The sequence below is a fragment of the Trachurus japonicus genome, chromosome 5 (genome assembly GCF_045865225.1).
Source record: "Trachurus japonicus isolate A0001 chromosome 5, Traja_1.0".
NCBI classification, from domain to species: domain Eukaryota; kingdom Metazoa; phylum Chordata; class Actinopteri; order Carangiformes; family Carangidae; genus Trachurus; species Trachurus japonicus.
Window position 1 is genome coordinate 13,544,458 of NC_140911.1, and position 17,189 is coordinate 13,561,646.

At 46.4% G+C, this 17,189-nt stretch overlaps 1 protein-coding gene across 2 annotated transcripts in view; it reads right to left on the bottom strand.

Moving 5' to 3' along the window:
- Positions 1-4,903: 4,903 nt before the first annotated feature.
- The window catches only part of shq1 (SHQ1, H/ACA ribonucleoprotein assembly factor), a 39,658-nt gene continuing 27,372 nt past the window's right edge, over positions 4,904-17,189 (bottom strand). For both annotated transcript variants that reach the window (XM_085776442.1, XM_085776441.1), the window contains exons 11-12: positions 16,715-16,835; positions 4,904-6,994 (exon numbers count right to left, since the gene is read on the bottom strand). In XM_085776442.1, coding sequence (XP_085632568.1) covers positions 6,310-6,994; positions 16,715-16,835 — 806 coding nt within the window. In that variant the 3' untranslated portion in view covers positions 4,904-6,309. The remainder of the gene's footprint in view (positions 6,995-16,714; positions 16,836-17,189) is intronic.

Consider the following 17,189-nt stretch of genomic DNA (forward strand, 5'->3'; position numbering starts at 1 on the left):
GATGTAATCTACACCTCTCCGGTGCCAGAGAGCAGCGATTCAATCGCAGCGGGTAGCCGATCTGTGACATGTCGACAGGATCGGCATGGCAACACATGCGTGGGTATCAGCTTTCGTGCAACACACCCCAGGGGAGGAGAGAGAGAGGAATATGGTGGGGGCCAACTCCTGTGATGTGCATAGGGGTGAGAAAGAGGGAGGGGGGGACGGCTGGAAATGCTGCACGGCTGGGCGGGACGGCAAACAAGGTGACTGACAGCACTTTGAAAGGATCTGGAAAGAGAGTGAGTTTAAGCCAGGTGGAGATAAGACTCAAGGCCACAAGTGAGAGGGTTGGGGGGAAGGGGAGTAAAAACAGAAAGAGCAAGGAAATAAGGTTGACTATATGGACTGTAACTGGGAAGTCAACCATGGAGGAGGAGGATGAAGCACGGCAGGATGAAGCTGTGTTCTGCTTCAGTGGCTGCGATGAGGGTGGAAACTCCAGTTGTTTGCTTCGTGCATGTCAATGGAAGCACTGGGACTGACAAATCCAGACAAGGAGCCGAGTGTGTTTCTGTGTTTACGTGAAAGCACAAGCTTTTTTATCTGTGTCAAGATCTGTTGTGTTGGTAATGTCAGGGGAGCTTGTCTACAGAACGCTCGGGGAGTACAAGCATGAGAAACCTTTGTTCACCGTCTGGTTGCAACATACCAACATCCGTGAGGCATCATTAGTCTGAGGCTCAGGCTGCTCTGCTACGCGCTGAGCCGAGAGGGGCAGAAACGTGGACTTCACATAGAGGCTAAAGGGCTTCGTCCCATGGACATAAGGCAGAGCAAACACAGCCACTGCCTCGGAGGTTTGGCTCAGAGCCCCCCTCCCTTCCCCTTGCCACAAATCTCTCATCTGCCTGCCTCTGAACAGAAGATATCAAACAGTCTGCCCGATGATTGTTCAATCTCCCACAGCTTGGAATGAAGCGATGCACCAACAGTTTGTTGACACCAACCAGGAGCGCTTTACCCGGTTTATTTTGATTTACATCTTGTGCTGGTGCGTTTCAGGAGTCATAAAAGAGCCACTCAGCTCCATGAAAGCAGAGCAGGAGAGTGGCAGATATATACATATATATATATACAATACATATATATATATTTATATATACAGCAGACACAGCCGAAGAGGGAGAAAGGCAGAAAACAACAGTGTTGGTTTGTTGTTTTCAACTCCCCCAGCACTTAAAGGTTCCCTCCAGCACAGTCTCTCACTGAAATATTAATCGTGTTTGACAGCTGTTTTGGCTATGAAAACAAACACAAGACCGGAGCTCTTTTGGAGGAGCGTGTGGAGACACAACGCTTGAGCGAGGACCGGCTCCGTCGAGGAGTGTCTGTCGAGGACGAAAGGAGAACAGGCTTGAGGCACCGCAGGGTGGAGGCAGCCGCGTTAGGAACTTGACGCCGTTTATCAGTGTGAAATCACGCAGAGCTCTGGCGCATCTCAGCTGTCGTGTCCTCAAGAGCAGCATTGTGATGCATTCATGGACCGGAAATAGATGGAAGTAACCTCTGTGACATCATCTACAGGTTTATGAAGAGTGGCTCTGAAGTTCGACTTCCTCCACTGAAGTCCTGGCTGATACAAAAATGGGAAAAGAGGATGAGCTGAGACTTTAGTCCCGTTTGCATGAAGGAAGTTCCTAATTAAGGAGGCGGGACCTTTACAAGAACGTTGTCTCACCCGGATGGCTGTGTCGTTTGTTGTTGTTTTTTCTGCGAGTGTAGATGCTATCTACTAGTGTTTCTTTTTTTGTCAGCACCGAGTAAACATCAGGCCCCACCCAGGAGTTTTTCGGTGCTGCTCCGAGTAGGCTACCTATCCCGAGGCAGGGACTCGTTTAGCCTCCGTGAAAGTCCATGAGATTGTACTTTGGGGGCGGTTTCTGCTACAGAGACACGCGCCAATGACCCTGGCCCCGGCCTCACCCCTGTAAAATTACCCCAAAGTCCCTGTAGTGGAAACGGGGTTTCTGGTGCATATGCCTACCTGCTTGTCACTCCATGCAACGAGGCCCTTGATTATACAGAACTTTATGTTTTAAACCCAGTACAGTTGTGGAGAAGAAATAATTTAGCCATAAAGACCATAAAGCATGTTTCTGTACTAGGCAGTAACCTTGTTGAATTGGAACATTTTAGCATGAGAGACTGAGTCACTTCTGGAGCCAAAGTAAAACAGCCATTTGAAGACTTTCAGTTTTTGTTATTTCATTGTTGTCATCATTCTCCAGCCGCGGAGGTTTGCTGCTCGGGGGCACTAAGTGGAAGATTTTATAATGTTCATTCAGATCTCAGCAGGTCAGGGTTTGTAGTCAAGGCTACTCTTCCAGGTGATTCTCCTCTACCTTAACACTTTAACAATGTCCCTCCAACCCCCCTTGGTGCACTTAACAAGGTGGTATAACGATGAGAAGCGTTCCTGCTCTCTCTCTCTCGCTCTCTCTCTCTCTCTCTCTCTCTCTCACACACACACACACACACACACACACACAGCTCCAGCATGGCAGAGGCAATTTGCAGCATTAAGCTGCCTGATAGCACATGTCCACTGAGAGTTAGGGAGTGATTTAACGGACATTGCTCACACCAATTAGAGTGAATCAGCCAGGCAACGCTACCGACGACAAGTGGATGCCGACGCTGTCAACACACACATGCTCCCACAAACTGCGGATAGGGGCTATTTCGCTGTTTCTTTTGTGATTAAGAGCATGAAAATAGCCCATTTAGATAATCCCTCCCTGTCAGCACTGTCAGCCCGACAGACACTGACACATCCCATGCACTCGTTTCCCTCATTACCATACGCCAGTCATTTCAAGAGGGCCGACTACAAAGCGCGAAGAATGGAGCCGAAGGGAACGGGCCACCTGCTTCTCTTTCGCGTGGCACCGGAGCCGCTGTTCGTCTCTTCGCCGGCCAAGCCTGGAGCGACATGACACAGCACCAAGGCCACAAAAAGAAAGGGAGAGCTGAGCCACACCGGGCGACACAGCTGCTGGAGAAAGAGGGCACACAAAAGGATTTTTTTATTTGCACACCCATTGGACGAGTCAGGCCCTGGAGAGCACCTGATTCATTTCTTCTTGAGGGCTATTAATCTCTTCAAGCACCAGAATCACTTTGCCTCTCAGGAGCAGGAGAGGAGATTGAGTTTTCTATTACTATCAACCAGAGGCAGTGTGTGGCGGGGAGAGGGGGCGGTGACGACACCGTCCTTGCTGCTCCCTCTCTTGCCTAAAACAAACACAAAGGAGGGGAACGCATTTTCCCATCAGTGAGATGATTCTCAAATTTCTATACACAAGCGCGTCAGGCAAGGTCACAGTGTATACGACTCCAATTAATCTTCACACACGTGCGTCCAACCTGAATGATTTCAAATGAGTCCATGTGTTGGTCCATGTGGTCAAATTCCTCTTCCTCTACACATACAGCAGGTGGCATTTTTATATTAGGAGAGATTCACATGCCTTATTTAATTAGAAAGCAGGTTTCTCTGAGTGTGTAAATTTACCAGAAATCTAAAATGTTTTATTCAGTCACTCAGAAAATATTCAGCCAATGAGAGGAGAGGTTTAGAGTCTGTCTTCTGATTGGCTCTCAGACTGGTTGTTACTAGAGCTCCAGCGAAGCCTGAGAGAGCAGTAAAACAACATTACTGATGGTTTTTAGTTCTTAAAACCACAAATATCTTGTCAATCTTCTCATGGATCTATGCTAAGATAGAGAACACATCAAATAGAAGACAGACAATTATACAAATATGGCACCTTTAAGTTATAATTCTGTCATATACTGAACTGCATTTTCTTCTGATTCTGAATAAATAACATTGGATGAAACTGTGTTGCTTTTTACTTCAGTTTACATGTACATGAAGTCATTCCATGAGGTAGAAAGCAACTAAAAACTAGAGAGGAAGTAAAATAAACTCTTCCCTAGATGGGTTAGATGGGAAGATCAATACACTCTCCAAATCTATCTGTTTGAATATGAAGCATCAAAATCAGGAGATGGTTGCTTGGCTTACTGTGAAGACCAAAGGAAAAGGAAACAATCCACCAACTAGCAAATAACATCAATAAAAGATTATTTGTTGAGGCTTTTTAAAAGCTGATTTATTTATGACATTTGGTTATTTTTTCAAACTAATATTTTGGATGTCAATTATTGGCTCCCAAATGCAATTAATGATTTTATTTCCACTGTGCAAAATGAAAAACCCTCAAGAAAGACATTGTGATATCAGCCAGAGATGATCTTCATCAGCTTCTCATAAAATACAGACTCCTTTGTGCTGCACGTATGGGTTGCTCAAAAGGGAATATATCATGAGGCTTGGTAGAGCTCACCCTCATTATTGGACAAGTGCTGCTGCTAATGGGCTAATTTCCAAGGTGGCCTACATGAGTCCTGGACACATTAGTGCAGTTTCTGAGATCCTTGAAGGTCAAAGGGCACACTCAGTACATGGATAAGGAGCTGATTTATCAATCTGAGTCAAAATAGAGCATAAAGATCACATTAATTACTGCCTTGTATAATTTATCAGCTACATTCATTAAAACATGGCCTAGTCTGTTGGAGAATGTCAGCTGCTGAGGGGTATTAATTGCAGGAGAACCAACCGGAGTGCCGGGCCGCGGCCGCGCATCCCCCTGGTCAGGCTCCGAGACGGCTGCGCTAATGGAGGAATATGGAGGCCACTTTAAGATGAAAAACGGCAACGTAGCCCAGTGTCACTTAATCAATGTGAAACCCCAGTGGGGAGAGGGAACCACCGCCTGCGGGGGAAGCTCAGTCCCCGGACTCGTGTCCCCAGGAATGAAGGAGGGGGGGGTGGGTGGGTGTGTGTGGGTTTAAATGGGCTGACGATCGCAGCGTAACTCATCTCAGTCACAGCGATGATGACGCTCTCTCCTGAGGGGGCTGGTGCAAGGAGGTTGCCTCTTCTTGGGAGGTGCTTAACAACACCATCCATCTCAGTAACACAGAGCTACAGACAGTGTCTACCTAAGGAGCCATCATCCCCGGTGCCTCCCCGAGCTGCTTTCACTCACGCTGGATTGAAAATTCCCTTTTGAAAAGAGCCTGAGGCAATGCAGGGGCCGCGCTTGATCAGTGGCTCCCTCTGCCAGTTATGACCCATTTGGATCAAAAAAACCTGACAAATCCTGCTAATTTGGGTCATTTCTGCATTTCTTTTTTTCTTCTCCGGGGAACACAGAACTGTACACCCACCCTCTTGCATAGAGGAGCTGCTTTCTGCCACTGCCATCTCCAGCAAACGTGGACACGAGTGAGCTGGCCGGAGTGTCAGTTTGCCTCCGCTGGCTCTCTGCTGGCCTTCTGCTCTTCTATCTGGCGGCTGCCTCAGGCCCCAGGGTGCTCTTATCTCTCAAACAAACGGCTGCCGTGCCGCAGCCCCGCTCGCAGCCCTCATCTATCTGCCTGACATGTGCTTCCTTGTTCGTTTTCTCCTTGCCTGCTAGACGCGGCCGAAGATATTGAGCTGTGTCGACGGCGCTCCTCCATTCATGCCAGATGAATCAATCACTCCGGCGTGCTCTGCGGCCCTGTTTAGTGCCGACAAAGTCTTTTCCTCTTCAATCAATGCCAGGGCTTTAGGAAGGGGTTAGTGCATTTCCTACTATTTATTAGGAAAAGAATAGCTCTTTCAAAGTAGCACTGCCAGCCTCCTTGGCTGAGTGATATACGGCAATGAACAATGACAAACGTTTGTCGGCTTCCTTGAGAAGACATTCCCATTTGGTTTATTCAACATGGACGTGCAGCTTGAAATAGCTCATGAGTACAGAAATGTAGATGGATAGTGGATAAGTTTTACGTTATTAGCGGATGTTCACAGATGCTTTTCAATTACTTTGAACAATTAAAAAGAAGAATGAATAATTCATATAAAATCAAGCAGAGTGTGTTCAGAAATTACAAGTGGAGTTGTAGCAATCGCACAAAAGTCAAATAACACAAGGCGAAGAAGGAGGAGGGAAACTAAAGCTTACACATGCTTGTTAAAATCATCTAAATATGAAATAAGATTTTTAATGAGGCTCAGTTAGTGAGTCCATCAAATAAGAAAATATAATCCAAGATGGAAAATAAGGTCCTTTAGAAAAGAGATAAAGCAGAAATCATTCCCTTGGTCTCTCAACAAGAAGCAAAAACATTAAAAAAATTCCAAAAGTCCGACACATTTTCTAACACGGAGTCAATAGTTCATTCCACGGCTGTCTCAGCTCTGGATCAGCTGATGAAGTCGCTGTCATCAGGGTCGTCCTGTGTCTGGACGATGAGCAGAGGGTTTCTTCGAGGGCTCAGCTCTAAAAAAGTCCCACTGCTGCTCCTCCCAGATGTTGCTCCTGTCTTTGCCTCGCCGGTGCTCAGCTGTGAGCCGTCTCTCTCTGCGTTACAGCCCGAGTCATGAGAGATTTTCAGCTCCTCCGCCACCCGCTCCCCCAGCTCCTGGATCAGCTGTCTGGTGCCGCCTGAAGCCGAGGGGAGGGCGTCCACTTTCCTCTCCGCTGAGAAGGCTGCGCGTGTTGGCTCCTGGGGGATGGGAGAGGCAGCAGTAGTGGAGGTGGGCTGGGGCTGGAGAGGGCTGTCCTTAGACGTCTCTCCTCCTCCTCCTCCTCTTCCCCCCTGCTTGGATTCGGTGCAGCCTTGCCCTTCAGCCTCAGATTCCTCGCTCTCATCAGACGAGCTGCTGCTGCTGCTGCTGCTGCTGCTGCTGCTGTCACTGGAAGCGCTGCTGCTGCTGTCACCGCGGGATACCACAGCGCTACTGGAAGCTCCCTGCTTTTCATCTCCTTCTTGTTCCTCCACCACCATTGTTGCTGCCTCCTCCAGCTCCTCCAGCTCCAGCTCCAAGTCTTTCTTCTGCAGGGAGGCTTTTTGTAACATCGCGCCAAAGGCTGTCACCTTCTTGGACCTGTGAGGATGAAGAGGAAGAAATGGAGACAAGTTAGGAGAGGAGAGAAGTTGTTGAATTTTTCATAGCAAAACTGGTGAATGACTACACAGAGAAGGAAAAAAAACAAAAAGACATCCAACTACAACTTAATCAGTGGCACTGGAGAGGAGTGAGGCACAAGGACTGACTGATCGACTGGCTCTGCGTACTAAAGACATAGCCAGAGGATAACCATCTACAAATCTAATACCCATTAACCAAATCCCATTCTCATCTGAATGCTAAGTAGACCGCGATTTGCCGAGGCGCGGGGGGCTCAATGAAATATGGAAATATGGATGTTTAATAATGTAGGGAGAGGAGTGCTGCTGATACACAGGGCTTCTCCTCCCCCTGCTGCTGCCGCTCTCCCTGCGAGAGGTGATAAGAGCCTGAGAGGGATTACAGAGAGAGGCACACCCCTCCTCCTCCACTACCTCGGTCCACACACACACACACACACACTCTTTCACCTCCGCTTTCTGCAGTGTGAGAGGAGATGTAACGGTGATTGGTAACAAACAGACTAGGCTTGTGTGGAGGGTTGATATCAAGCAGGGAAACCTTTCACACCAGACAAGAAGAATGCGTTTCAAGAGCAGCCTACAAGGACGGTGAATGTTTTGACTCAGAGATAAAAGAAATAAAAAATAAAAAGATTCTCTATTAAACTTTGGATGTATTACCCAACTATCGGGGGGGGGCAGTGGGATGTGAGAGAACAAACGGGTTGAGAGAAATCCTGCTCAATAGGAGCAGAGGTAACAGCGGACGGCTAAAAGAGTTTGTGCTGCAACACGGTCAATCAAAAGCCTGGACGGAGAATGGCTGTGAGCTGCAGCCGCACAGCTAAATGTCTCCACAGATTAAGATTAAGAGAATGGCCTCATAGAGCAGTACATTACACAATGTTCCTCTCCCGTAGCCTCCGTTTTATAGCTGTGTCACCGCAGAAGACACAACAGACTCCTTGAAGGGAGAGAGGTGTTTTATTGCTGATGAATGTCCTCCTACAAGGCCCCATTTGTATAAAGCCATCAGATTGTTGGGAGGCCCCAGTCTGCACATTATTCATGCTGGGGATGCCCGCCATGCTGCCAAAAAAACTTAAGTGGTTGCTATTCGTCCCCTCGGTTGCGGCTAGGGCGTGTGTGACGCCCCCATTGCCATGGCGATTATGGGCTGACCTCTGTGGGTCACCGCGATTCAGACGACATCCATTCAGGGTGGGATAAAAAAAAATGCGCGGAGCTGTGCTGGTGTGTGTGTGTGTTTATGTGTAGGGGGGTGGTGTGTACGTGTGGAGAGGCTACTCCTTCCGCTGCCATTCACGTTTTCACACTCGGCTCCAGTTGCCCTCTCTGGCCCAATTAACCCACTGCTGAGCACCGGGATGGCTCCTCATTACCGTGCAGCCCTAATGAGCTCCCTATTCTGGAGAGTAAAGTGTTTATGGAAGCAGCATGTGGAGGCTGTGCATTCATTTAAGACCTCAGGAGAGGCTGTGTAAACAGATCTTATAGTTGTGATATATCATCTGGATGCACATTCTTCTCTGTTTACTTAGAAACAGGAGAGAATAAAGTGGGGGAGGGGAGGGGGAGGAAAGGGAAAAGGGCTCCTGCATGCAAAAAAAAAAATGTTTTGGCAGTTTTCTCTGTCACTGTGAAGCAGAATTTGAAAACAGTAGCTGAAGTCCATTTTCCTGCTAAGATGCTTGGGCAGCTTGCCAGCTCACAACCTTTCAAGATCTCTAAGAAACTTTTCCCCTGTGGTTTCAGTCATGGAGTTGTGCGTGTGGCTGGAATACACAACACTACTCAAAGAAATACACTCTGTAAGATCCTATTAAATAAAACCAACACGACACATCAAAGAATATGATATATAAATTGAAAAGGAGGTGATCACATTGAGTGATTTATTGCATTAAGAGATAAGTAAGACATTCTAATTTCTCTTTTCGGTCAATAAATCACCAAAAATCATTGTTCCTATTAACAAGTGGAGTTTTACATACATTTTATTCCTATGTCGCTGTTACTTGTTCCTTCATTACCACAGTACCCAGCTGATGGAGAAATAAATAAGTCTCACAACGACAAAGAAAATGTGTGTTTTTGGTCTGTTTACATCTTCAGTAGGAACCAATGGCCCTGGTGTTGAAGCTGCAAAAAATCCTCATACAGTTTGAAACTGCTGTGCAGTGGTTTGGCAGCTGTCAAGCCTTCACATTCACAGATATACGATACTCATACTGGACTTCCTGGATCGTATTTCATGTCTTTCACCAGTGCCTGAAACAACACGTCTCCTCCAACTCAACCCCAGGCATTGTTTTAACACGGGCCTGATTGAGGTCTGAATGCTCGGTGCTTCGGGCTAAACGCTGCTGTCGACAAGCAGGTACAAGGTTTACCAAATTCACCTGATGGGAATACCATTAGTTTTGTAGGAATTTGGTTGTAGATGAGAAGCTGATCATGAATGTGGCTGACTTTTCATGGCAAAAACATTTTTTTTGCCTAAAACTTCAAATGTTAACCTAAATTTTAGAGTATGTTTTTAGAGACCCCGATGAGTTTGCTTTTGGTTATAAAAGAGTGGATGATTCTACATTACCCACACTTGTTAATGGGTCCATTTTATAGTTATTTTGATATTATTATTTAGTGGTCGACTCGGCCAGCATTTCCTAGTTTCGGTTTTCCGGACACTGACCGGCGGGTCATGGGAATAACGCCGCCAGATCGCTAGTTGGCAACGTTTATGGTCGTAACTACAACGGTATCTGATCGTCTTCGAACCTCCTCCATGGGAAATGTAGTGTGAAAACACTTTGCTTTCCAAAACCCCTCATAGTCCCTTTAAGGTAAGAAATTGTAAACTGGGTAGACACTAACCAAGATTTATTTTCAGGCCACATTGCCCAGTTCTACTTCAACTTCATTGTAGTGCTAAATGAAAAGTCAGAAGTCTCTGGGCACCATGAATATCTGCAGCAAATGTAATGTCAACAGTTGTTAGTTGCTGACGGATTTCAGTCCAAACACTACCATCCTTAGATCATAGAAAAGAGTATGATTGACACTTGAGAAGGAGAAGAGGAATTTTCTGTTTACATACTCTTCAAACCGTGCAGTACAGAAAAGGAGAGTACTGGAGGCACTTTATCTCATGTGAGCGATGCCTCATCTCTACACACAATCAGATAATGTGTTGACACACACTCCGTCTGAAGAGGTGATTACATGTGAACAACAATAAACCGGTGCATTCTTCAGATAACTGACTGTGGCGCGTTTGTGAAGTCCCATGTGTGGATGTCGTTAAAGCTACAAGCCACAAGTCCAACACAACTTCGGCGAACCACAAATAACTTCTTCAAACATTACCAACAGGATATCAAGACATTAACATAACCTGGAGTAATGATGATGACTGTGTGCAGGCTGCGTGGAGCCTGCCGAGGTCCCAGGCTCTATAAAATCCATGCGAGAGCTTCCTGTAGCGAGACTGGGGTAGAAGAGGCTCCTGCAAGCACAGCCACTTCAAAGACCACCCCGTATTCCCTTTCCCCCGTGGGAAGTCATTATTGAGTTAGCATTGGAAAGGCGCGCTTGTTTTCTCTCCCCTGCCTTGCTCTGTGGTGGGAGAAGCTCGGCCTGCGGTGAATACAAAGGCTCTGTCCAGGAGGGGGGGAGGGATAATGTTGTACACAATCCAGTCATTACTACACCACTGTTGTGGCTTGCCTTCATTAAACTGTGGAGGGGTGGTGTTTTCAAGGTTGGAAAACTTCTGGCGAGACAAAGACGCCTCCATCTGCCAGGGTCTTTAGATGAAAATGGGAAGAGTGCGTGAATGTGTGTGTGTTTGTGTGTTTGTCTGAGTGTGTAGGTGAAAGAGGCGAGCTAAATTACAATGTGACATTTTTTCCATCAGGCCCGTGTTCAGTGAAAGAGCAACTCATTCGGCGTGTCTGTGCTCTTGAAAACATTTCAGATAAAGTTTGTCTTCAGATGTATAAATCTGTGTAATATGAGCAGCAGATTTCCTCAGTGTAACTCACAGAATGCATCATTCACTAGCTGAGGGAGGATAAAAGCCGACACCGGGAGATGTGATCCGTCAGTGTGACTGAACACTGGAACGGTCCGAGGCACTGGATGCCACTCTGATTCCAGAAACGAAAAACACAGATGTATTTATTCAGTGTTGGAGGCTGTACTTATAGCTGCCTAGAAAAAATGACTTACTGTACTGTAGGACCGCTGGTTTTGAAGGAAGAGATCTTTTTTTTTACAACTTGTTTTTTGTAGGTTTTAGTTGTCAATGTCGTGAAGTGAGGTGAGAACATATTCACGATTTCTCTCGGCTCTTCTGTTATTCGTTACACAACTGCTTGTGGCACTACACGTGTCTTTCATGAGATATTGTTCGTAAACCAGTGCTGTTTTCTTATCTCATAAACAGACTTGCATTCCTGGTGTGGTATATACATCTCCATCTCTACCTAGTGTAGTGTTACATAGTTATAGTGTATTGTCTCTTCTCCCTTATATTAAAATATCAATTAGGAACGTCATCTGGCAAAGTGTGTACCACTTGCATCCAGACTGTGATGTTTCCATTTTATGAAAACGCATCTTTTTGTGACATTTTGACCTCCTGTCCGCACTTCTTTAGCATTTTAGAGCCTCAAAATCAGAGAGTTCTGAGAAAACCTTACTGACTCTCTTTGTCTTAGTTTGAAACCTCCGAAGATCTTTGTCTTCCCTTGTCCAGACAAAGAGCTTTGGAAACGATGACGTACGCACCCACGGTCGCTCCCTGATTGGATTTTCTCAGCCTGGTCTAAAGATAATGAGATAAACTGTAACTGACCTTGGTGTCTTCTCTAGCAACTGTTGTCCAGTTAAATTCTGCATTTTTAACACTGCAACTGTCTGCTGTTCCTCCCTCACGGTATTTCCTGCAGAGGATAATCTGCCCTGTGTCTACAGCGGCGTGCATGTGCCCAGTGACCATGAATGCTCACTGGGTATGCATGTATGCATTTCAAGGTGTGATAGTGTTGATGCAGATTGTCTCTGATGCGGAGCTAAGTCACATATCTGAATGGTATCTAGACGGTTTTTATGAAAATGTAGTTGTGTGGGTGGCGTGCAGTCTAAGGTTTAGTCCTGACCACAGAGGCCCTGGTTTGAGTCCCACCTGTAACCTTTTTTGCATGTCACCAATCTCTGTCTTATCCCAACATCCTGCCTCTCTCTCTCACTATGGCTATAAAGACAAAAAATGCATGAAAAAATAACTAAAAAGCAGAGACCAAATAAATGAAACAGGAATCTTAACCAGTAGAAAAAAGGCCATATCTACAAAGATAACACGCACATTGTGGAAACTAAATTTTGCTTAAAGGCTTTTGTGGTTGTGGTGGAACTTGAGTCGGGTTGTAGTAGTACAAAGTATGCCCCAACTAACAAGGCTCTGTTGTATTCCCACTTCATCATTTAAGTTTAAAAGTTGAGCTGAAATTTTCATCAATATACAGTAGGTTGGCTAAAAAAAAGTTAAAGCCCCTCAGGCTTGGATTTGAGAGTTCCTGTTTTTTTCTTTTTCTTCTTTTTAACAATGCAGCTTGAAAAGTTTAAATTTTCAGGTCTGAGCTACTCCACAGTTAAGATTCACTACAAACTATGTTCAGCTCTTCATCATCTGCTGTTACCGTCTCCTCTCTCACCTTTTGATCTGTGAAATCCTTCAGACGTTCGAGCCTTGAAAACTTGTCTTAGCTATTCAGCCCGTCTGCTTTATCTTCAGCTGTTACTCCTGTTACATCTCTAAAAAGGTTGTAGACAGTTGTTTTACGGGGCCTCAGCTAAATACGCAAGCCTGTGAAGCTGCAAAGACAAGGAAATCCCTTCACTCTAATCGACTGTAATAACTGCAGTGGGCACTCGAAATGTGCACAGAGGAAATTATGCAAACATACTGTGTAAGTCTGTGTTTAAGATGAGCCTGTGTACTCAAGACAAAAAGCTGGAGTGGCCTCATGCTGGGAGGAAATCTGTACTACTTATCCCTGTTAGCTGGGAGACATTTGTGCCTTTGTTCTCCCCAGCGGGGCCTCGAGGATCTCCTTCAGGGCTGAGGCTAACATCAGATAGAGCAGCACCATTATCTTTCAAAGCCTCCAGTTGTGCAATGTTTTCCAGGGAAGTCCTTTCCAAGCACAAGTCTGGATGTCGCATCAGCTGTGTGGATGGTGCTAGCGGTGGTGGGGGTGGGGGTGGAGGGGCAATCCCAGGAACAGCCTCCAACACCTCATTTTAATTCTCCAGAGAAAGCCCCCAGGCACAAGCAAAATGAAAACACCTATCGCGCTAAACAGCCGGTGGGAAATCGGGGTAATAAGTGCCTTGTGCCTTACAATCACAACATGAGGTATGCTGCGGTGAACTGACCCGCCATGCTCAGCGGCGGGGGGAATGGGGGGCGGGGGTGTTTACCACGCCACCACGCACAAGTGCACTTTCAAGACGTTTTGAGCGCGGGTATGCCGACACGCTGACCCCCTACGCTCCGACCTCGTTGCCCTCGGACGCTCCCAGCTGTTGGAGCCCCAGATGCTTTTCCCTGCGGGGGGAGCTGCTGCTGACAGCCCTCCCCAGTGGCATTGTCATGCAACACAATGCAGAGGATGAATGAGACAGGCGAGGAAGAGAGTGTGTGGAGACCCCGAGGGCTGCTTCGTACTCCAAAAATAAAAAGAAGGAGGAAAAAAAAAAAGATTGTTGACAACTTCATCTTTGGCAGGTTCTTTTGTTGTTTTCATACGGAGCAGCGCACATTCTTCTTTCTGTCATTGTACTCCCTTTCTTCGGTGAAAACAACACCCGGTGTGTTTTTCCGGGGACTGCTCCCTTCACACATAACCCATTAATGATTATTTGAGTCTGTCAAATAAGCTGTTATGGTGCAAAGCTCAGTCTGTCCCTAAACCATTTTCCACCCTCAGGAGCTATGTGCGATTGTCCAATTCACACATCTACTAGACAAATTCACTTCACAAAAGGAAAAAGAAAACCCAGAGAGCCACTTTTTCCCCTTTAAACTAATGACTTCATATGGAAACATGAGTCTTGCCTCACTTTCCCTCCTCTCAGACTAACCCTGGAGCACTTTGCTTGAATGCTGCCATGTTATTTCTTTTTTTTTTTTCCCACTCAAATCTAATTGACCCAATTAATAAGGGTGGGTGGGTGGTTGTGAGTGAACCGCACAGAGAAAGGAAGTTGTAGCCCTTCTGATTTTAACCGAGGTACTGCAACACAACACTGGGCCTTATAAGCTGTTTCTGTACTGGCTGCCATGAATCTACACTGGCGCCTCTCCAAGCTTTTTGATAAAGGGAGGAAAAGAACGAGGGAGAAAGTGAGGCAACTCGTGTCTTTCTCTGCAGTCCAGAAGCTCTGCAGGGGCTTTGGCATTTGAGGACGTTCTTAAGCACACACTGAGGCTAATTGACTGGAGAGGCTGTGGCTCCATTTGGAGCGATGCTTTCTGCTAACAATCCAGGGATAATTAGCCCTGGACCAGGTCGCGCTTGGGACGAGTTAAAACGGTGTCGGTGTTGAATTCTGCAATGATGACAACAACAACAACGACGGTGAGAAATAGAGCCAAGTTCCACGACGCTGAGCAATGTGTTTTGTGGTTTCACTTGTGACTTCAGTGCGCAGGGTCCTCCTCTGACTCCGTGTGTGTGAGAGTAAAGGGGAAGCGCCTGCCCTGTGGCTTAAATCACACTGAAGTCTTTACGAGGTTGTAAATTCGAGAGCCATGTCTCGGCAGTCAGAGGAACTTTAGGAGTAGAAATGCATGTGGGGACAGCGAGGAGATTAAATAAATCAACCCCTCTAGCCAGCAAACATCCATTAATCGCTGTGTCCATCATACTGCGCTGATCGCGTCTGTCTAGCCGGCAGCACGGAGTGACAAGATACAGGGATTGCATGGGGGTACTGGTGGGGGTGGTGCGGGGGTATAGATTACATCTCATTTTACCCACCCCGGCTCCCAGAGACGACTCACTTAGCGGTGGATGACAAATCCAGCACGGGGGAATATCTCACACTGAAGAAAACAATGCCTCCACGATCTGTCATCAAACCTGTCAGATGACACAAAAGGGCTGCCACAACAAACTGCATGTGTGATAGCGGAGGCCGGTCTGCGGAAACCGATCGTTCCAAAAACCTCACACAACGGGGCCTGGATCTCCGGTGCTGCTTTGCATTTTGACTGCAGGCTTCTTCTTCCTTTTTTTTTTTTAACAATGTTTCACTCCAAACATGGGAACATAGTTTCACAAACCACAAGTGGAGACTCTATGGAATTTCTGTTGAGCCTGAAAAAACCCCCACCGAGACAACGAAACACTAAACAAGCTATGCCGTTCTCTCAAGTGGTTGGAGGTGACAGAAGTGGTTTCTGCTAATCTGAATGTCTTTTCCACAACATGACAGCTTTATATGGGAGGAAAAAGAAACCTCTGTGAATTTCACTCTCTTTATCGACCTGAAAAAAAAAAAAAAGCAAAAAAACACAGAAGGGGAAATGTAACAATTCAATCACAGGTCAGAGCTACAAGAGTACAGGCTAATCCATCTAATGATCGATGCGGGGCGTAGTAGGAGTCAGCGCGTTAGGTCAAGTGTTGACATTTAGTTCCAATGTAGCGCAAAGGAAAGAGAGGAGAAAGAGTGCTCCAGTGCCCCTGAGCCAAGAAGAGACTGATTGAGTTTTTCAGTGAGTTGACAGAGATTCAACAGCTCCATGTGCTCACGGAGTAAGATAGAGCGTGTGTCTTCTCTCTGGTCACTGTCTGGGAGAGAGACAGAGAGAGAGAGGAGAGATCACACCAAAACTAAGCTTATCTACTGATTTGTCCCACACACTGAGATCCTGGCATCCGTAGCGTTTTTAAGAGCAGAATTCAAGACTTGTGCTGGAAAAATGTAGAAATGAGAATGTGAGGAGGACGGAGGGGGGAGAAAAACAGCACTAAATCCCCGCAGACCTTTTATCGTGTCTGCATCTGGGCGCCGAGCCTACAACATCAGGCACACATTTTTCAACTGGGCTTTTTCCAGACGAGCACACCACTTGGCTGAACTCTGGCCAAGAGTAAAACAGAGCTCATTACTGAGTAATGCGCTTGCAGGCTCACATTTGAAATGTGTAAGTAATTGTAAAATATGTGCTAGGAGGAAGAGAGAGTCTTCAAACCTATATCATTTCTTGCAGCTTTGGCATGACTGGCTTGAAATGCTGGTGGACGGTTTCATCCATGGAGGATATGAGAAGCCCCAGCATATGCACACACGCACATGTGCACTCTTAAAGTTTAATACAAAGCGAATCCGCTGACTGCAGCTGGCTCCTTTGAGAGTCAATGATGGTACTTTTGACACACAATAATGGAGACAAGGGGGATTGCATCTATCGCTGGCTTTGGTCGTTCAATTGGCCCTGCTGTGACAAGTGACTCGTCTAATCCTCTCCTCTAAAGCACCGATGCATCGTAGGGGCTGAGTGGCACTTCCCTTGGCTCTGAAGGTGGCTCTCTCTGTGTTGAAGGTCTCTGAGGTGCGTTCCCGCATGAATTCATGTGTGCGTTGCTGAACTTACTTGACCCTCTGGATCCAGATGCAGTAGTCTGTGACGTACAGATCGTTCAGTATGTAGGCCGGGTCGTTCTCTCTGAAGACTTGGTGAATATCCAGCAGGCATTTGAGGACACAGGCTTTCCCTGGGCACAGGAACACACCGTGGCAGGCAAATGGAAAAACAGTGTTATTCTCGCGCGGTATTAAGGATGACAATGTACTCCAGCTGCTGGCAGACGCAGCTTGAATCTAAAGGCTTGCACTCATTGTTCCATACATAAAAGCCAAGGTACAGGATCAGAGGAAAATCCCAGTGAGCAGCAGTGTAATTTGATCCGGACGGTTTGAGAAGAGTTCCTGGTTAAGAACTGGTTTATATGAGACAAAAGAACCATAGACTATGGCTCTATTTCTGGCATTCAATCTGTCAATTTAATGGTGGTTCTGTTCTGAATTTGTCAAAAAATATGGTGTGCCTTTATCTGTCATAAACAGGA